Source organism: Vitis riparia, chromosome 6 (genome assembly GCF_004353265.1).
Source record: "Vitis riparia cultivar Riparia Gloire de Montpellier isolate 1030 chromosome 6, EGFV_Vit.rip_1.0, whole genome shotgun sequence".
Taxonomy (NCBI): domain Eukaryota; kingdom Viridiplantae; phylum Streptophyta; class Magnoliopsida; order Vitales; family Vitaceae; genus Vitis; species Vitis riparia.
This window is the reverse complement of record NC_048436.1, coordinates 22,922,623-22,944,963: the sequence shown is the minus strand read 5'-3', so window position 1 is coordinate 22,944,963 and position 22,341 is coordinate 22,922,623. Positions and strand designations below refer to the sequence as shown.

The 22,341-nt window shown below is 36.3% G+C and overlaps 2 protein-coding genes across 2 annotated transcripts; both read right to left on the bottom strand.

The window, feature by feature from the left end:
- Window positions 1–5,292: 5,292 nt before the first annotated feature.
- LOC117916665 (gibberellic acid methyltransferase 2-like) lies at window positions 5,293–7,609 on the bottom strand. The gene is made up of 3 exons (XM_034832803.1): window positions 6,782–7,609; window positions 6,328–6,621; window positions 5,293–6,084 (listed from the first exon to the last, which is right to left on the bottom strand). The coding sequence occupies exons 1-3, from the start codon at window positions 7,340–7,342 to the stop codon at window positions 5,722–5,724; spliced, it is 1,218 nt and encodes a 405-aa protein (XP_034688694.1). The 5' UTR covers window positions 7,343–7,609; the 3' UTR covers window positions 5,293–5,721.
- Window positions 7,610–11,288: 3,679 nt separating this feature from the next.
- Window positions 11,289–19,458, bottom strand: LOC117916409 (transcription factor Pur-alpha 1). The gene is made up of 5 exons (XM_034832383.1): window positions 18,928–19,458; window positions 18,799–18,846; window positions 12,228–12,368; window positions 11,886–12,128; window positions 11,289–11,757 (listed from the first exon to the last, which is right to left on the bottom strand). The coding sequence occupies exons 1-5, from the start codon at window positions 19,180–19,182 to the stop codon at window positions 11,605–11,607; spliced, it is 840 nt and encodes a 279-aa protein (XP_034688274.1). The 5' UTR covers window positions 19,183–19,458; the 3' UTR covers window positions 11,289–11,604.
- Window positions 19,459–22,341: the final 2,883 nt, after the last annotated feature.

Sequence of the window (22,341 nt, the reverse complement as noted above, 5' to 3'; positions counted from 1 at the left end):
GGGCTCTATATAAGCCCATGGGGAGGGTCATTTGAAGCATCATGTGACAATATGCTAGGTAATTCTTTGTACTACTTTCTCATATAATGGATTTTGATTTGAAATCTTTGATCCTATGGTTTTGTGTGTGTGTGTGTGTGTTTTATGGTGAATGCTCAACGATTAATGCATGGTTTAATTTTATACTATTTTGTATAATCTAATCACTCTCATTCTCACAAGCAATAAACTAACCTAACCTATCTATGTTGATTGGAAAAGAAATTTGGACATAGTTCTCAGATTGAATAAACTAAAATAGGTAACTAAGGGATTTGCTTCAACACCCTTAATAGACAATCCACACTAGAAGAAAGAGATACATATCATAGATAGCCTAAGACAGATCAAAAGGCCAAGTGTATCATACTTGTCTAGTCTTGTCCGCAACAACAACACATGTCTCATGTCATGACCTATAATATTCTCTTCTATCTACAAGTGATTCTTGGTGACAATGATAGATCAGCTAGACAAGTTACCCTAAAAACTATTATGAACACTAGGATATTAAATGAAACTCCCATTAAAGATCACATGGTACGTATGGTTAGATTGTTTAATAAGATGGAGATCCTTAGAATTAAGATTGATGAAGATATTAGGAATCCCTGGATCACTGTATTCCCAACCCGCGATTGCTCAAAGTGCATGCTACTAGTCCTAAGGCTCTTTAGATCTAATCCCATTGGAAAATGATGGCCATAAAAATCATATATAATATAGATCTAGAAATAATATAGATCATACATGAAAGCTAGATGTTCCTATATCAAATCTTGTTGATAAAAAGACGTGTCAAATGGGTGGTGATCGTCATTGATCTCATAAACCCAATGATCTTCTGCCACAATGACTCTTCCTTGAATCTTAGCTCTAGAGGGGTGGAATCACCTCTAGAGTTTATGTTCAGAGCTCTCATCTCTTTAGAGTGAATAGGAAGACTAAACTGAAGCCTTAACCCCTAAGAAGGTTTATATAGGCTTTTTGTGGCCTTAAGTGACTTGGGCCCATTTTGGACTTAAGTCACTTAATCCTACCCACTTAGGTCTTAATTAATTAATTATTTTTGTTAGACTCCAATTAATTAATTAGCCTACTTTAAAGAGACCATTCACAAGCTCTTATGCAATCTCATTTTTACATTAATGCTCTTATACATATATGTGAATAAAGAACTAAACTAACCCTAACAAATTGTGTTATCAAGGAATACGAGCTTACGTAAAGACTATTAGGACCAATAGGAAAATATTGGCTCTCTCATAATCCAATTCTAAATTTGACTCAATATCCTACTATATAGCATCAACTGCACTTCAATATTCTATGTATATTATAATGAGATACAAAAACATGGATCCACGATCCATCGTATGTAAACTCCCTATGAACTGGTATCTATAATCTAAAAATACATATGCTATCAACCTCTTAAGATTACCTCTCCAATCCTTAAATTAAATATCCTCATATTATGTGATCAACTAATATACTGTAAATCTATAAGAGTATAGGTCAAATTCCACTTCAAGAATTATTGTGATCACAAATTTCATGACCACATGTCCTTTGGATCATTAGGATTTACATAGAAGATCCCAAGTCATGAGTTTCTTACAAGTAGATGTTTGTTCACAACCAATTCATGGACTTAGGAAATCCATTTGAGGTTGCAAAGCACCACCTCCTAATTAAAGGAATGATTGGTCTTAGTTATTGAAAAAGAGTTCCTATGGTGAATGCACTAGTGTAACAACCTTAGCTTTAATAATAATACTTTTGAAGTTTCCTTTTAACCACCTTCTTACTAAGTAAGTAAGAGCATCACCTTCCTATCTATCCCTTACCAAGCTTGAGGTCTCACAAAGCACGTAATCAAGTATGAAGTGTTACAATGCATGCAAACAAGCATGAGGTGTTGAAATGCATGCAACCTAGAGGACACTAAGCTACTTTTACGACTTGACACCTATTTAAGCATGTTAACTCATGAACTTATCTTACCTGCCAAGTAGCTACAAGGATCAAGCACGTGTCACATGTCATTTTCATGCAATAAAAGAAACACTAACCATTTCCCTTTGAGTGGAACCTAACTAGGCCATGGGACGAGTCACCTATATGTTTACTTGCTTTGGGTTCCTATAAATAAGGTATCCACCTACCAAGAAATGAAAGTAAAAAAGTATGAAAAAACTCCTATAGTGGTGTTATTCCAAAGGTTAGGTTTTTTAGTCATCCTAATAGATGTAGTGTGAAAATTTTAATCTAAAAAGGTGAGTGATCTTATAATGCATGATTTTACATGGTTTTAAAATTATATATCTTATGTCTAAAATGTTATATGTATTTATTAATTTTTTATTCATGAGATATGCTTTGAAAATGTGTTGGTCAAATGTTGTATTTATAATAAATATGTGTTCCTTATATCATTGATATATATGTATATAAATAGTTAAGATGATTCGGTGATCATAAAGGGATAGGTACGGTTTAGGAAAGCTTTGTCTAAGGAGGTTGGGTTTTAAGTGGAACCATTGTGACCCCTCCAGTCTTTCTTAGGAGCTTACCTAATGCATACTATTCACTGAAAATCATTGGTATTATCATTATGGTACTTTACATTATTATTATGGATGTGATTGTGACATACCTTGAACCTATATTGTGTCATAGAGATGGAGGGGCACATTGTAGCCAATTGACCTAGTAATCTTTTGTATCGAGAGATAAAATGGTACAAGAGCAATTTGTATGAGAAGCATGTCGAGATATGCAGGGACACTGTCTATGACACCATGTTATATGAAAAATATGTCATCTGTGGATGCATATATGATATATGTCGATAGAGGAAAGGGCATCGTAGTAGTGATATTGCATGATATTGGAATGTTCGAGAGTTGGAGTGGCACTATAGCCATGAATTATGCATGTGTTTAATTGATTATACATCGAATTATCTTATATTGTATGCCTACTTGATTGTTATACTAAATATTATCTACATTGAGTGTTACATGCATGATGAAACTCATTTTTCTATTATGGACTGACCATCCTAAAACCTAAGTTATATGATCATTCACTAAGTTATACTCACTTTGTAGTTTCATAAATTTTTTATATAAGGACCTAGTAGAACTAGATACCAAATAAGTTTCGGAGGATGGACAAGGCATATAATCCTAGTTGCCCTATTCTTTTTGCTTTTTTTTAGATAGACTACTAGCATGTAGCCATTTCCCTAGATATGTTCAAGTTTTTTGTTCCTTAAGGCCAGCTTTTATGTACTCAAAATTTTGTATCTCAAAAGGGTAATAAATATATAGTTCCTTTAATATGCTTCCTTGTGTTGCTCTGACATAGTATATATATATATATTTGGTTATAAGTTAATTTCCTTTCATAAGATAGTATCTCCATCTCAATCTTTAAACTAAAGAGGTGACACTATCCAAGTGGATGGTGCTTGTAAGGATGGGTTGTCACAACTAGTGTGTATGATTACACATTAGACAAGACTTATAATGAGTGATCATAAAAGGCTATCAAGCAGTTACAACTTTACCAAGCTACTATATTGTATTATCTCTCAACCTTGAGAGAATATTGAGTTTGTGTCAAAATTAGTAGTGGCTTTAACTTACATTTGAGATTCTAAAATGATCATATATTTTCTATGGATTATGTCACTATTGATGAAAGTTGATAGCAACAGGTATTCTCAATAGTGGCACCATGATATCTCATGGACTTTGAAATAGTACGTCCACTTAGGTGATCCTAAGGACGTGTGATCATAAAATCTATGTCGTCGTAGTAATTCCTTTAGTGGAATTTGATATATGCTTTTTATGAGCTACAGTATATAATTTGATCACATAATAGGAGGATCTATAACTCAATGGCAATAGAGGTAATTTTGAAAGGATAATAGATTTCACCTTATTAGATTATGGATACCAATTCATGAGAAGGCCATGAGCATTGGATAGCAGGTCACAAACCCAAGCACTTAGTGTTTTGTTGTAATATACCTAGGGTACTAGAGTGCAATTAATTCTTTGTAGTGGAATATTGAGTCAACTTCATAATTGAATTCTAAGGGAGCCAGTACTGTCTTATAGGTCCCAATGGTCTTTGCTCAAACTCATATACCTTGATGACATAGTTTATAACAGGTGGATTGGTCATTGGTTCATTTATGTGCATAAGAGTATTTTTATAATTACGTAAGGTTGCATAGGGATGAGTAAACAATATCTTTGAACTGAAATAATTGATTAATTGGAGCTCAATTAGACTAATTAATTAATTAGGATCCTTTTTGGGTTACATTTAGTGACCCAAGCCCAAAGTGGGCTTAAGTCATTTAAGCCTAATAAGAAGCCTATAAATACCCCCCTTAAGGGTTAAGGGTTAAGGCTTTTGTCATTCTCTCCCTTCAATCTAGATAAAGAACCTTAACCTTCAACCCAGAGATTTCCACCATTTCAAGTGGAAGACTACTGCATTTACAAGATCTTCTACAATTTTGGAGTTTTCTATATCGACAAGAATCAATCTAGGAACATCTAGAGCTTAGGTATGGTACTAAACTCTCTATCTATGGTTTATTATTGGTTTTTGAATGTCATGTTTCCACTATGCTCAGTTCTAGAGAGCTTAGGATAGGATTTTATACAACCTAATGATCCAAGGCTTGGGAACAAAGTAATTTAGGGTTCCCTACAAGCTAGATTTCCATCGCACATTTTTTCTTGGCATGAAGTTGGCCAGCCAACTCACATGAGACATCCCTTTACTTTAAGCATTTGCACACTATCCACTAGAAATGCTATAAAAGAGAAACATTAGGAAGAGAAAGGTATGTGTATCCATTGTTTGGTGGTAATCATTCTAACTTGAGCATCGAAGGAGAATTCCTAGGAGGCTCTTGAGTCTTCCTTCTCATGACAAACAAACTCTAGAGGGCAAGTATCGTTCATCTATCTATAGCTAGGAACTTATTCAGAGAAGTAAGTTATCTAATGGAAGCAAGATCGAATTGCATCAACAACTCACCATCATTATTTTGAAGACTAAAGTTATTAAATGCACCCACAAATCTTATATAATAACCTTGACGATCTTTGTGTGATCGAGTCTATGCAGATTTTGCCAATGATATTATAAAGAAATGATAGATAACCATGCATGCATGGTGAAATAATACATACAAACTTTGGTTCACATCATATAGAATTCATTCATTTGGCATGGATATATAAGTCGATCCGCTCTTGGATTTTGCTATTCTTCTAAATGTTATAAACTAGGTTTCACTTATGAAGTGAGACAAAAGAGTGAGTAGACTGTGGTTATTGTGAAAAGTAAATTACAGTAATAATAAGTTAAATAAGGCTATCTTTCACATGACCTCAAGTCCATGCACACATAGAAGCAAACAAGGACAATTTGCAAGCTGTAAATGGAGGAGTTGTCATTCTTCTTTATAGTTACCTTTTTCTTGGTTTGGGGGTGCTTCCTGGTGGGGGAGGGTTGTTCCGTGGTTTGAGCTCTACATGGAATGTAGAAATCAGCAGCAGGTTATGTAATTAAGCATTCACCAATTGGTTTTTGGCTCTTTCAGTCTCTCTTGGGTGGGCGAAAAGGAGTTCACAATTTGTCCCATTATTTTCGGATTGCACAAATAACAATAACCCCATAAAAACAAGTTTTACGGATGAGGGAAATATCAGAAGAAACTCGGTTCTCAAAGCGCTTGAACAGCTCCTCTGAAAGGTAGGGGCCAACGTGGGCCTCAACTATAGGCCTGAGAGTGGCACGGACCAGGTTGGCTTTGGCTCTACCATAGGAGACTGGATCTCTGATCCACTCATCTTGCTTCTCTTTCGAATGCTCCACAATTCTCTGGTACTCCATTCTTTGTATCTCAAAACCACCACATCTCTCTATCGCCCTCTCAACTTCCTCCATGCTCCTCATATATGCTGGTATATTGAACCCATCTCTTGTCTCCTCATCTATCAATCCCTGCAGCATGATCCAGAAAGCACCTACTCAATCCTCTCAAACTGAGCGGCCGAAAAGGGACAAACAAAAAGTAGTCCTACCTGTGCTACTTCGAGTTGGTGTGTATTAATACTACTAATGAAGAAATTAATGCTGCCCAGAAATTATTAACATTAACGAAAAGAGGGACAGAGGTGGATGTCAGATGTCACCCGGGAGGTTTTGCATTGAATGCCCACCTGCTAACGATATAATGCACATTACCTCATTTAATAGGTCTTCCCAAGCCTGATCCATGGAACAGGTGAAAGGATGCTTAGCTCTCGAGTCCGAATCATCCAACTGATTGTCCGGACGCTGAGAACCAGGCCTTCCTCCCATCAACATAAATAGCACTCCTCCCTCCACAATCTCTTCTTTCCGACATCTTAAGAAGTCTTCCAAGTCCTCCTCAGACTGCTTTGCATATGCTTCAACCACCTCCTTTTTCGCCCCATCTATCCACGCTCTTCCTTTGTTCCAAGCTGGTGATCTCTTGTCTAACACTGTCTCTGGTATCTGATTAATTGATTAATTTGGAGAAACAGAAACACTATCAATTCCGGGTAACTATAGGGGATAATTAATTAATCTTTTAGTATGATATATCAATGGAATAGTAAATTCAATATTTATCAATATAAATATAGGCATCAAAACTAATTCGTCCATTAATTACCTGAGAGAGCCAGTGTAACGCACTCAGGCTAACCGCCACATGAAGCTTCCCTTTAGGAAAGAGGCGACTGTAAAACGATCCCGGTACACCAGCAGCGTAATATCTCTTGGCTTTGTTATTGGATAAGGTGGCAGCTAATGATCGGAAGAGAGAATTGAAATCATTTGAAGGGAGATCAGAAAAGAATGCCTCAAATTCAGGGTCAACACCACACTCTTTAATATATCGCTCTCTCAAGCCCTCAACAACCATGTCAATTGTGGCCAAGGTGTTGTACCCGGTTGCACAGCCCAAGTCTGCTACTCTCAGAGAATCCTCCTCACTCTGGACGAAAAGTTTCATGGACTGAATAGCTGTTAAGAGCAATGGTTTTGATAAGGTGATCGCGGATGCAGGAGCCTCAGAATTCTTGGCATAGCTTCCATCGTCATCACCACCTTGCATACATAGAACTCTATGAAGTCCTCCTGTCCAAGTTTTCGGCTGGCACTCCCTTTTCATGTACTCGTGTTCTGAGTTGGCTCTAATGCTGGATATGGCCATTGAACTGGATGAGTCCATCACTTTTCTCCTCTCTAAAGATGCCTATATCAATGGGAAGGTAATCTATATACGTAACAGATGCCAAGTATATATCGGTATGCTATTAAGAAGGAAGCGAAAGAGAGATGAGAAGCACCGAGCAGTATGTTGCCTTGAAGTTGCTCCAAGGCTTAGGAAGGAACATATATAGCAGTAAGTGTAAGTGAGATGATTGGGGTCCCTCAAAGGCAAAGAGAAACCAAAGAAGATAAGGTGATCATGATGAGTTCTCCAAGAGTGCTTCGTTTCTTCCTACTCCAAGATCACTTTGCCTTTATGGTTGTTATTAGAGTGTAGTTATAGTGTACGAATAATTTCATAGGAATTATGGAAGCCAATCAAATCTCAGTCTCTTCTTGTTTCAGTTTTAGCCCAAGGTATACGTGGTTGGGAAATGTTTCTCTTCCGCCCCTGGATTTCGTGTAGTCAATGTCGGTGTGCGCTTGGTAACGTTTTCTATCTCATTTATTATATCGATTTTTCTTCTTTTTAAAAAAAAAAATATATATATATTATTTTCCTCCCTTTCCTTGAATTCAAATAAGTCTGCTTTGAAAAAATGTCGACCCATGTGGAAAAAAACTTAGATCATACACTGTCTACATTTTATAATGCGTCACCTACCTAGTATTTGAATTGCACCGTGCAATGTCCCGATTGTTTTGTTCTTGTTTTGAACATCTTCAAAAACGGCGACATTAGCAAAATACATGACTAATCATGTTTTTGGAGTACGTTGCAAAGAAAAATTTTTATATATTGATGTTCTTGCATTGGGTTTTTTAACTTTTTTGTTTCACTTGGAGCACTGCCAACTTCTAGTTTTTGTGGATTTCAAGGGAAGATTCAAGTGAAGTGTATAGATTACCTTGAAAACATTTGACTTTAACATTTGATATATATGAAATTGTGTGCATTTCATTCTATAATTGGAATATATCTTACAGTGAACTTCTCTAGATAAAAGGAGAAACCAGATGAAATCAAATTTATTCATTAGCTTCTTTTTCCTTGTTTTCTTCTTAAATCATACACCATCTCTTGTAGCCTCTAGTTTATCCTTAATTTGAAGAGTGATATGAATGATACAAATGTCTTTAATTAATCCTTCATCCCTTTATAACCAACAATTAACGGTAAGATAAAACCAAAGATACAGAAAGTGATGATAGAAACAGCAGCAGAAGCAGAAGCAGTGAATATAACAATTCTTTCTTTTATCATAAACTATGATTAGATTGAAGAGTGGTCACCTCTATGATATAATACAAGACAGTCTGACGTAGAAAGGACAATCATTGTTAACGAAGTGGGATACTTGTTCCAAAGGTGGACAGAAAAACTTTTAGAGTTTGATATGGGTTGGAGTGAAGGAGATCGAGAGAGGTGGTCCTGCCTCCTATATCCCTTAACAAGTAGAGACTTGCCACATTCTATCAGGGTGAGTGCGCAAGGAACAACGCAAATTTAGGTGCAGGTGGTCCTATGGTGGGACTGGGGACACCTTCGACCACCTTCTCTCATCCATCTGGGCCAACTATAATCTGCATGAACAACATGGATCCATTTACCAATATCAAGGGAATTGCCGGAGGAGCCGACCCCTACCTCTCTCCCTCTCTTATCTCCCTGTCTTTGAGAAGAAGAAATTATAAAGCTGTTAGGACAGGAACCTTTTTCATCCAGGGTCTCATGACCATACCCACCTGCACTACTCAATATCTAGGTTTCTCAGGGGTGGGGGAGGGGGGGAGGGGGTTACTCTCATATAATTCAACTGTATGTGTCAGACAATTCCTTCGACCTGTTACCATCAGCATTGCTGTGACCCATCTGGAACCAACTCCTTTCCCCTTCCTTTCATAATAGGAAAAATGATTGAATGCCCAGTAGGTTTTTCAAGCTGATTCTCCCATACAATCAATAGCTGTTACCCCTTTTTTTTTCAATGGTCAAAGAACACATTCCATAGATGTTTAGTCATGCTTTTTTCACTCCAAAAAGGATAAGTGGTATGACCATATGAGCAGCCTCTCTTATTTGCCCCTTCCATGCACTCAATGGTAAGACATAATTTTATGGGTTGGGTACATGGAATACCTATATCTATCAAAAAGTATCAGTAATAAAGTGATGTCAAGTGTGTCATTTGACTCTCTCGTTGCTTTGTATCTCATCGTATTTTGATCTCATTCTTTAATATCCTGGTCCAATACTCTTTTATATCTTGGTCTTTTCTTTGTACATCATTTTATATTCATATCTTACCATATATTTATATATACTTAATTTAGAAGATATCAGTTTAAAACTTTCACTTTTTCCTAGTTTTATATAGAATAAGAACATTTATCCTCAAATGCAAGAAAATATTGACTTTCTAGTTCAACAGGTTCAATTTATTTAAAACCAACTATTCTCATGCTTAAAATTATTATAATGTAAAATCTCAAAAGTTGCTGTGGTATGCATCTATATATATGAACATAAACAATTAATTGGGTTAATTTCACTTAATTTAACACTTGAAGACAATTTAAAGTTATATATCATGTGCATTTTACTTCCACCTTGATACTAAACATAAAAATAGTAAGGACAAAGTATAACAAATATCAACATTAACAACAATTGACCTTGTAAACCGATTTAAATGCTTAAGAGCATGAGAACACGTAAAAATGTGTATATCTCATTTTAGTATGATTATATTTCTTAAATAACTTAAGATCTTTTTAGTAATTCGGTTAAGGTCTTTAAAAATTTAATGAAACATAAAAATAAATAAATAAATAATGAGAGATTTCATTAACTAATGTCTTTAGCATTTTTCCACATTTAACAAAGTTCTAAGCATTTATTAGATTATGAAATGCTAATTTTAATGATATCCAACTTTGTGGGTGGCTTTTGTTGTAGAAACCCATGCTTTAAAAAGCTAGTAAAAACCAGTAAGTTAAAGGCTAGCTTTTAAAGAACTCTAAATAAAGCCATAGTTAAGCACCACAGTATTAGAGGCTAACCTTTTTGTGGGTGGCTTTTGTTGTAGAAACCCATGCTTTGATTTCATTTAAAGTGTCCTGTCCCCATAACCAACGTGGTCTGACGTTCGTATGTTCCTCATTCAGTTCACCCTTCAGCATCTTGGAGAAAAAAAAAGAGAGGGATCGAGGTGAATTTCAATTCCCTGTCTGCTTTGGTACCTCTCTTTCAGCTTTAGCTTGGAATACTATGAGAAGGTATCTTGATTGGTCCCAGGAATTTCTTTGGGACACGTACATGGGGCCAACTCTGGATTCTCTCCACTCTCCTGATTGTCTCAATAAAAACTTGTGATTTTACAATTTGGACCACCGTACAAATGAAAAATAAAATTAAAATTAAAACCCCAAGAAAAAATTGCGACCATCATACATGACACCGCATCACACATAAATACATAAATACATTATATTTAGTAGCATCCAAATCCATCTCATATCACCAACAGCTTTTGTCCTTATTTGGATGCTGATTTTGGGCAGCCTAATTTTTATTTTTATGCATCTTCCTTTGGAACCAAAGCATTACCCCAACTGCAAACCAGTCAAAAGCCACCTCCAACAAAAGCAGCAGAAATCACATGGGCAGGAACAGTAGAGTCCTTGTTTACTGGGATGAAAATGATTTGATATTGAACCCCACAAAAGGGGGAAAAAAGGTATAATCCTCAGAAACCACATAAGTTTCTCTCATAGAATATCATTTAGCTTTGAGGTTAATTTGGCCGTGCCATCTCTAGTAGTAGGAAATAATATCAAAGCAGCTATATTACCAAACAGAAGAATTGACAGTCTGTGATATGTTCATCACAGTTCGTTCACCACCACAACATGATTGAGCACCTGCATTACAAACTAAGCACCCACAATCCAGTGTTTGCTAATGAGATACAAAACACATTTGGAATGCTTTATTATTGAAAATGTAAAAGTAGGTGCCACTCCATACTGACAATTACAGGATTTCTGGTCTGTTCTTCTGTTATTCCCTATCCAAAATTAAGATTGGCAAATACCTTGGAATTTCCTTGGTTCATAAACAGAAATCAGATTATTCTCAGACTTGAATGAGAGAAGAGAAGAGGATAACACAAACAGAGCACAATTGCACCCCTAATCAAACACCTATATGTAGCACCAGAACAACCTGAATGATTGGAATTGCAAGTCCCTTTCACCATACCCCTGACTCCTCAGTGTTCATCTTTGAGGGGGATCCACTGTCCGGACATTCGCACCTGTCATTCCTTCAATTCGATCTTTAGTGATCTCCACAAAATGACCCACCATTTCATGAAACTGTTTCAACCCAGACAGTGGAAGGATGATTGAGGAGCGATCAGAACCTGCCACCTGCAATCATGGTGCCATTTAAAAATAATTGGAATTTTAGATTGCCATTAGAAACCTTCATTATGGTGCAAATCTACATGAATAAATTATTTTTTTAGGCTCTCTGAAAAAACCATCTTAAAACACACCTCAGATATCCGCAGGAAATGACCCCTGTTGTTGCTACCAAGATCAAAGAAGAACCTCTTTTGATCAGCTCTAATCACTTTTGAGACCCCCAAGTTACCAATTTCATCCTGTGCAGGCAATTCAACTGACCTCTCCACATTCAACTCAGATGCTGGGGCCGGTTGAGTACTGTGGCCTGATATGAAGCCAGCACCCACATCATCTGAAAGCCCAACAAGCCGTTCTGAAGGTTCAGAACTTTGCTGTTTTCACACCCAAAAAACAAGAAGCAATGAGACCCCACTAAAAGAAGAAAAGTAATGCTTTTACAGGGAAGCAGGGAAGGGGGATCACAAGGACACCTGATTGGGCAAGATGAAAAGCCTTGATGCTTCATTAATCTCTGCCAAGATGTTCCTGAATGCTGCCCACCCTTCATCTCGAGTGCTTCCTGCAGGAACAATAATGGTACTCCTATTTCTGCTAACAGAAGCTTCAGATACCTGCAGACTTCACTCCATTAGACCAAAAAAGCTTCAAGAACCAGATTATATTCAAACCACTAGACCTGCCTTCTCATATCACAATTTTGGAAGTCATGAAGTAACAGTGCAGTTATTTAAGCAACAAGAAATGAACTTGATACAAACTAGAAAATCAGGAATTGCATTTGTTGTTACAGCACAATTAAATAAGAGTCAACACTACCAGATATTTCCTCCTTCCAGAATTTATGACAGCATCTTTGAGGTTTGAAAATGAAAGATTGATCTATTTTTTTCTCCTTACCACAAAATATTCCTCTACAATTAGAAATGAATACTCCAAGAAAATGAAAGAACACCTCCCTCAAAAAGTGGACTCATTTTGTACCCTTCATTTGCTTTCATTTTTGGTGTATTAAGGATTTGGGTTTCCATGGTTCTCCCTAAAGGATATCTGATCCTTTTCTCTTCAAGCTTTTATTTTTTCTCTGTTTGAAAAGAAACAAGGGGGGTTGAACTTATTATACCTTATATGTGTCAGGAGATTTATCGCATTCTAGGTCAAAAATGGTGTAAATAATTTATTTCTCCTCAAGGGCTTAAACAATGAGACTATGGCTACTCAATAGAGAAAGGGCATTGACAACATTTGGTTTCCTTAGAACAGGCTCATTATAAAGGATTCTTAATTTGAAAAATTAACTTCTTTAAAATTTCCCATCTGAGGTCCACTGGTCCTGTTCTTCAACTAAGAAATAACATTCACCCTTTTCAGCATCAGCAAACCCTCATGAGAAAATTGTCCTCTTCAGCAAGAAGGCAATCCATCTTTTGGCACCTTGAGATCTCATCAAGAATTGCAGGATTAGCAATTCCATGAGAAAATTGTTTCCTACATAAATAGGACTCTGATTTCTAGGAACCAAGGGATCTCTTCAAGATTATTTTTGTGTCCAAGAGTTTCAAGATTTGATGATACCATGTAATTATCACAACAACCCCCTCCCCTTTCCAAATGAAAGAAGTCACCATCAAACAGCTTGCAACAAAAGTCCACAGACCACCACACACTAAGCCCAGTCTCCCTGTGCTTCAGGGCCCTTTAGTAACAAGAGATCACCGAAAATAAGAAGAAAGAGCGTGCTAGAATTCCAAGATTTTAATTTGATCAAGAAATGGCACACTTGTAGTATACTTTTTCTCAATTTCAAGAATTGCCTAAGTGTGGAAGAGGGTGAACGCCAAACTTACTGTTAAGGCAGATGAAGGATGTCAGGATTCCATAAATTAGTATGGCATTGCTATCATCTTGCTTGTCCTTTTAGAGGAAGCTCATCCATGCACAGATGAGCAATGTTGACACAAAAAAAAAAAAAGGAAATCCTATGCACAGACGAGCAATGTGCAGACAAAGTGAAACTGAATGCCCAATATTTTGAAACAAATTTATGAGCTTGGTATTTAGGACAGGGGTGAAAGGTGAGAGGGTAGGTGTGAATGTTGTGAGGGTTCAGTAAATATCGCACTAAGTGAAGGCTGGACAATGCTGCAAGGAGATAGTGTTGCTTTCTTTGTCTCAGTGCAAATTCAGGTGCCAAGCAGAGAAGTAGACATATGTAAGAAGCTAGTTTCACCCGCAGAATCTCTCTCATCTGATGCATTGGGAGTCCTTATGCATCGGAAGCAAATGGATAAAGAGGAAGAATGCAAGCAACCGACATAAGAATCTAACACAGAGCGAGAGGATGATTTTCCTTTCCTCTTCTGCCAAGCCAATTCTACTCTTCTTTAGCTACATCCTTGAAGCAATCTCCAAGTTGAAAAGATTTGGCAGCAGCTCCTTGGCCAAAAAAAAACAAAAAAACAAAAGAGGTCTTGGCAAGACCATCAGAACAATATGTCACTCAACAGTGACTTTCACTCCAGCAACACCAGAAAAGTGTATCCAACTAAATCATGCTAAAAATTTCCCTCCCAATTAAAGATTAAACCACACGTATAATGGTCCATTAGAGAGAAGGTCAATTAGATCATTTTGCTCAATTAATCTGCCAGAAAGCCTGGACCCCTAGCCCCACCTGGCTTGCCATTGGCAAAGAAAATTACATTGTATATCCTCAGATTTGAGCACCAAAAAAAAAAAAAAGAAAATCAAAGAAAGAAATAAAACAACCAGAAAACCAACATAAAACAAATGACTAGCATTATAGCACAGTTTTGAATCATGGTGTGCAAGGAAATCAAATTCTGAGAAGTTTAAAAAAAAAATATGGGAAGGAGGATTTCTGCACTCTTGAAATGAACAGTGGGTTCAACCTGTTTACAAGGAGATTATTTTTTCGCAATCTACAGATTAGCCTGTCATTTAGATAGTTTGTTCAGACACATAAACGTTCAGCCAGCCTTTCAATTCATTAACAAAAAATAAAAACTAAGGAAGCTTGTCCTGGGTTTCTTGCAGATAAAACAATCACTTCATTTTCTCTCTTATTCTGTTCATTTTCCTTTTCTTTTTTTTTTTTACTTTTTTTTTTTCTTAAGAAAGAAGAGGATGGGGGGAACAACAGTCAAGGGACAACCATCTTACTATACAAAGATGGCCTTCAATACCTTTGGTAATAGAAAGTCTTTCCTTTTCCCATGCTTCACAATAATTTAAAAATAAAATAAATAATAAATAATAAATAATAAATTAATTATAAAATGAAGCTGTAACAAAATGTAAACCAACATTCAAAAATAAATTCTAACTATATGCACAAAAAGCCATGGACACACCAAGATTCTTTAAAACTCACAGTAAACTTTAACTATCAGAAAATCAGAGTCAACCATTCATATGAGAATCATAACTTAATGACAGTTCAAGCAACGACACCAACACCTTCAATCACTGGCAAGCTGAGCATCCTTTGCATCAGCACTTAGGCAGGAAAGAAAAAAATCGATCTACAATTTTTAAAGTAAACCTGACTTCAGTACTTCAACAAGAGGTTAGCTTCAAAACCAGCATGGGAACAAACTACAATTATCTCCAGAATTAAAAGTTGATTTTGTGAATTAAGAAAGTCCATCCCAGCTATATAAAGCAGCCATCACCATCGTATATTACATGATATTGGGGTGCACAGAATACAGTCATACAGTCCTTCCTCCCTATCCAAGAACCCAACCACACACGTATTTTTGCAAAAGAGCTTCACAAACAGTTATAAAACCTACATCACAAATCTATATGACAAGGTGTGCATGCATACACAAGCACTTGTGCATGCATAAGGTCCCAAGTGACACAGATAAAACTTTGTCCCAACTATTTGAGGTGAACCACTCAAGATATTGACTGTTGTTCCACTTCAACTAGGATTATACCTTTCTATTAAATCACAAGCATCCAAAGCTTCTGACACTTCTCATGCCTTAAACCAGTCCACTTTCCTTCATCTTGGAAGCAAGAGAAAAGATATCAAACAAAAGGGGAGAACTCCATAAGAAATGAAACTAAAAAAAAGGTAGCCCCAAAACATCAATAAGATGAATTGGAAGCAATGAGAGCCTAGGCTCATCAAAAACTCAGTAATCAACAAAGAGAACAAACCATGAAGCCACCTAAGTCAGCTACATATGCCATTATTCGGCTCATACATAAGTGGTGGACGCTTGCAGATCCATACATGACCAATAGAAGTAGAAACTAGTATATGTCAACTGTTAAATTTTAAAGAAATATATGACAACTAAAATATAGTTAATCAATCTTCTATAAGAAGTAAAACTCATTCAAATAAGGAAGAAATATACAACCAAACAGGATAATTTTCAGTTGAATAGTAAAATTCTTAAGTCCAAGAACTTTTTTCCAACAAGAATTTTGCAATGTTAGTGTTTTCAATCCCTCCATTTTCTCTAATCAAAAATGAAATCCCACTATTTTCAGGTTCCTCAGGTAATTCGAAATGCTTCATCCAAACACATGCTTAGGAAATGGGCATTCCAACACTAGTTTTTTTCAGTAAAAGAAACATAAATAATCCAAGAGCAATAGAGATAGGGGTTGATCAGTAAAATTAATTCTATCTTGTGCAACAATAATAAATTTACATATATCTGTTTATATCATATATTTGAATCCCTAACAATAATAATAGTAATAATAATTGTACTAATAGTTTATATCAATATTTGAATTCCTAATAATAATAATAATAGTAATAGTAATAATAGTAGTAGTAATCACTATCCAGGGAAACAAAAAGGAAAAAGAGGAGACGTATCAGTATCCATGGAGAAAGAAAGAAGAACATCACCATAACAAAATGTTCGTAAAAAAAAGTCTCAAAAATAGAAAACCAACAATTTGTGTCATTAGATACTGACAAAGCCAAAAGAAATTAAGGAAACTGGAAGGAAAACTACCAAGATCAACACAAGAAAAATAATTCAGCTGCATCTCCAAGATGGATAAGTCAAACATGGAGGTGTCAGTTTAGCAAGGACACCAGTTGGGCTGCAACTTGAGCAATTAAAGCCAAGCCCAACCAGAACAATGGGATTGTGTAGGAGGCCATGGGCAGCTTGTTTAAACATAGAAAATGGACTAGAACGGGCCTTCAATCCAACCTCCCAGGTTGCAATACCAGGTGCAATATGCTGTGAAGCTCTAACAAAAAGGATACCCAAGTGTGGCATAATTTATTAATTATTGCTAGTCTAAAACATTCAACAAATAAACTGGAATATTAGGTAAGCTATCTAAAGATATAATCATCTTAATACAACTACAATAAAATAGAGAAAATCAGAATTATTTATGTAATGATAAAAGAATAAATTTACTATTTAGACCTGGTGATCTCCATAATGTGAGTAGTACAACCTCACAATAATCCCTACTTAGTAAACCAGTTCAATACAAATTGGACTCAAAATACTAGCAAATATTAGAACTCATTCTACATGAGATACAAAGGATGAAGAGAAAACTATGTAAAGGCAGAAATTTTAACCCTGTCAACATTCCATAGGGACAAAAATTTAAATCCATCTTGCCTAACCCAGTATGCCTACACAAATCCAAATTGTGACTAGTTGGAATACAAACTGTTGCTCTTTGACACCTAAGTTTAATAAATCAATCGGTATGGAACCTATTGAGGCCAAGATTGACAATACACAATAGGTTTAGAGATTTGTAATAAAAAAATGCATGGATTGTAAATAATTTTCTTTATAAAGAGAATTGGATGAAGAGCTGATGATGGCAATTCGGAGAAAGAAAATATATAGTTGATTTTTTCTTTGCTAGGTAATGGTTTTTTCCCACTATTTTCATGGAACCAAACCTAGAACCTCTCCTATCCCCATTCCAATCTGTTGCCAGTTGAGTGAAGTCTCAAGGGCTCAATACAGGGTTGATTTCATAAGTTGTAAGCTGATGATAGAATTTGGGAGAAATAAAAAAATATCGTTGATTTTTTTTTATTTGGCAAGATTTTTTTTTTTTCATGTAATTTAATGGACCCAAACCATGAGCCTCTCCTATCCCCATTCCAATCTGTTGCTGGTTGAGTGATGTCTCAATGGCTTAATGCAGGGTTGATTTCATAAGTTTCAGAACAACATTAACCTATCCAATGTATATCTTATTTTCAGGCTTTTAAATTCTCATGGTTCCTTTCTTTTGTATTTTTTCTACCCAAAATTATATATATATAATCAACTCTGCAATGCCGAAATTTTATGGGCCCCAGTAATTTCATGACTAAAATCAATGGTTATAATCATGGTCAAATTACAGAGCCAACAACATAATGAGACAAAGCCCCTAGAAAAGTAAAGAATCATTATCAAAAAGGATGCAACTTTGGCCCTTAATTTTTAACAATAAGAGTGAGTAGTACCCAAAAATGCAAACGCAATTACAAGATGTCCTTCATACTCAAGAAGACTTTGCCAAAAGTGAATATATTTTAACAAGGAGAGAAGTTCAGGACTGCATGCCTCCAATATTCAGGCCTCCTTTCTTCTTGCAGGTTTCCCAAGGAAACCCCTTTCAAGGTTTTTCCATTTTTAGATTTGTGAAAAAACATGGCTTTATAAGGGTAATTCCAGTTCCAAGTTGGCTACCCTGGAAGGCATTCCCGAAATGCTGAATTCTTAAGCAGCATCTTGCTTCAAATAATTGAGCCAAATCATGCACAAGCAAAAAGATTGCAGTTACAGAGAATTTCCCCTTTTTTAGTGCAAGCACATGGAATCTAAGTTGAATTTTGTACTAGCGATGGAGAGTCAACGAAAGCAAGTTCTGTAAACAAACTTAGACGCATAACTCAAAATTGCTCAACTTTATGCATTGAAAAAAGATAAGAAAAGAAAAAGAAAAAAAGGAAAATGTCTTGAAAAGCAAGCGTAACCATGGCAAAGAGGGACAATTAACAAATAAAATTACCTTCAAAAAGCGACCCCTCCTGTTCTCGCCGATGTCAAAGTAAAATACCTGAAAACAAAGAATGGGCATGGGATGATGGATCGAGAAGCAGGGCCGAAAAATGAGAAAAAGCAAAAGAAAAAGAAATGCCTTGGTGTCAAGCTGCAACTCCTTGCTGAAAACGTCCTGTTCATCGGAATTAACATAGTAATTGAAGAGATCTAAGAACCAGGAAATGCCGCTAAAGGGAACGATGATGGTGGACCTAGTGGCGGAAGTCTTCTCGGAAATCTTCAAATAGCGACCGCGAGGGTTCTCCTTGAGATCGAAGTAGAATAGTTTGTGCTCCACCTGTAGCGTTTTACACAGCAGCTCCACGTCATTTCCGCCTGAGTTCCCTTCCATCTGACCGTTACGACAATAGTGATATACTGATATACCAACAGCAGCGGCAGCAGCAGCTCCTCCTCCTCCGCTACCCAACACCCTCAAAACCCTTCCAATCTCATTGAATTATCCGCTGAAGTTGAGGGGCACCAGATCTGAGGTGTGTGAGGTGTGGGAATTAGGGTTTGGGAGAAGAGGAGGAGGAGGAGAAGAAGGAGGGATGGGATTTGACCGAGTTCCATATTGATGATATTCAATTCATGCTCTTTTTTAACGCCTCCTTTGTCACTGAATAGCGTTTTTTACGCTCTCCTTATTCCACTGCTCCCCCACTGTTACACTTACGCTTCCCTCTTCACTCCACCCACCTCGCAGTAATTCCTTCTACCTGTCCCACGCGCCTCTCGCAGTTTTCAGTTTTTTCCACATCAAAATTTATAAATGACTAGCTCTATAGTTGCAACTTACAATTCCGATTCGGGACCACCCAAAAATCATCATTAGTTTAGTTGAGTCATGTCTTATATGTAACCAAGTAACCAACTCACGTCGTTTGTTTATCTTATGATTTAATGACCTAAATTTTAATATATATTTTGGACCGTCCAAATTTAAACTTTAATGGATACCGATCCCATATCCATTTCTTCTTTTTCATAGCTCTTTACTTTATATTAAAATCTATCACCATTATAGTTTTAATAAAAGGGTTTTGTTATGTTAAGGAATGACATCAGAAAGTGTTATATGTATGTCCGATCAAATTTTACTCTTGATATTTTGCATCCTATGATTTCTACTTTTTATAAAATAACCTCATTTTCTAATCCTTATTATTCAATAATCTAAGTTTTATCATATGCTTGAATAATTAATCCAGGTTTGACCAGCCTAAATTCTTTTTTTATCTTTCTTAATAAAAACAATAGCACACATTTTATTGGCATGTAATGTGTAATTTTGGCTTCTCAAGAACTCTCTAACCAATGAGGGTCATTTGGATGTGCATGACTGCCCCTTTTGTGGCCATATGTTATTTCACTTCTGCTTGTCACCACGTCAGGATCATGCCTCCACACTATCATCAACCTAACCACAAATGGAGTGGGCTCTCTCTATTCAAAACAATAAAAATACAATCTATGGAAAAACTGGGCCAGAGGATATAACCCACCATCATCAGCCCAAGTACGCAACTAATAAAGAGTAATGAAAAGTCAGGATTAGAATATTTTGTTTTTTACAAACCAGCTCAGCCTTGGTACAGTAGTGAGAAAAGCAGCCATTCATAGAAAATATATACCGACTCCGTGTGTCCAAGCCGCCACAATATCCCCCGTGTCACCTCTTAGCACGATGTCCATGGCCTTGGCTCAATTATAAGGAAGAAATACAAATGGCTCACATTACCTTTAACTCTATTTGTGTAAGTTGTAAGGCTCTTTGGCTACACTTTTTTTACAAAGGATGAAGCTTGGTAAAAGAAGATTATAAGTTAGGTGGAACTATGGAAGGAGAGTATACTTCCTTCTCTCAAGTTGTAGTATCTCTTGTCAAGGGGATGGCTTCAACACCCATGGTTGAAGACCACATGCAGCAGCAAAGTCACGTTGAAGACCTCATTGCGTAGGATAACTACGGTTCTATTAGGGTTATGTTTTTTCTATTAGAAAGGGAATATATTCCAACTCTCAAAGCTATATATAGGGAAAACAGTGTACTATAAAATAGAGAATAATAAAACGGAGTCTTCACAAAAAAAAAGTCTCTCTCTCCTCTATCATGGTATCAGAGTTAAGTTGATCCTAAAGGCACCATAGTTCTTATTGGAATCTAGTGTTACTGCATCTTCACTTTAATTCTTTACTCTATAAACAAACACCATTGGAATTTTTCTTGCTTCTCATCTTCTTTTTCTTTTCCATTTTGCTTATTCATCCAATCCAAAAAAACCTCAATCAATGTCACATGTCTCTATTACTTCTGGAAACTTCATTTTTAGAATGTTCAGTCATCCCCTAGTTGTGAAGTTAGACAAAAACAATATTCTATTATGGCGTCAACAAGTAATGGTAGCCATAAAAGGTCACAGTCTTCCAACACTTCGTCTTGCAGAAAGCTACTCATCTCTTCTAGATTTTTTTTATTGAATATGATTAAAAAGTTTGTCGATTAATCCAACATTTATAGCTTGGCAACAACAGGATCAACTTTTAGTCTGCTGGCTTCTAATTAACCTCCATGAGTGAGGGTATTCTACCACACATGGTTGGATCAAATACCTCGTTTGATACCTGGCATAGGTTAGAAAAACTCTTCACATCTCAATACAAAGCATAGGTTATGCAACATAAAATGAAACTTCAAACTTCAAAAAAAAAAAAAAAAATCAATCTATGTATCTTCTCAAATTCAAATTAACGTTTTATAGACGCCCTAGCTTCCACTAGTCATTTTGTTTCTAAAGAAAACTAGATATTGCATGTTCTTGATGAATTAAGCCCTGAATATGATTCATTTGTTGTCTTCATCACCTAAAGAACTAAACCTTCTAAGTTTGAGGATATTGCAACCTTGTTAATGACACATGAAACTAGGCTAGAAGAATATCTTCACAGCTCGATCGATTGAAATCAATTCTTTGGATGTTGACACAGCCACATCTAATCCTAGTATAACAACACAATTTGGACTGGCAAGAAGGTTTTCTCCAAACATAATGCCTTGTGGAAGTTCCCACCCTACATAGATTCATTCACCATGCAGGATGAAGACAATCAAACCTTCCACCACAATGTGAAAGAGGATAAATTCATGGTAGGTCTCATGGAAACTCAAAACCACAATGTCAGATGTCACAAAATAGGTCACACTGTTGTTCAATGCTTCTACATATTTGATCAAGAATTCCAAGTCCCAACTTACACTACCAACAATCAATCCATGACTGCTATGCTCACCACTCTTGAAGTGGTGAGTGACTCTCGTTGGTTTTCAAACCTCGAAGCTACAAATATTGCACACTGACACTTATCAACCTCATGAACAAATTTGCCTATGATGGCCTTGATCAAGTTTACATGGGTAATGGAGAATGTGAGTCAATATCTCACGTAGGAGAAACTTTCTTGCACTCATCATGCTTACGATGCGTTTTTCATCTTAAAAACCTCCTAC

Coding starts and splice junctions, on each gene's coding strand:
- LOC117916409 (XM_034832383.1), bottom strand. CDS start 19,182: ATGGAAGGGAACTCAGGCGGAAATGACGTGGAGCTGCTGTGTAAAACG. Junction 18,847..18,927: donor AGTTGCAGCTTGACACCAAG/GCATTTCTTTTT, acceptor CTTTGTTTTCAG/GTATTTTACTTTGACATCGG. Junction 12,369..18,798: donor GGAGGGGTCGCTTTTTGAAG/GTAATTTTATTT, acceptor TGAAGTCTGCAG/GTATCTGAAGCTTCTGTTAG.
- LOC117916665 (XM_034832803.1), bottom strand. CDS start 7,342: ATGGACTCATCCAGTTCAATGGCCATATCCAGCATTAGAGCCAACTCA. Junction 6,622..6,781: donor CGTTACACTGGCTCTCTCAG/GTAATTAATGGA, acceptor TCAATTAATCAG/ATACCAGAGACAGTGTTAGA. Junction 6,085..6,327: donor GGGAAGACCTATTAAATGAG/GTAATGTGCATT, acceptor ATCATGCTGCAG/GGATTGATAGATGAGGAGAC.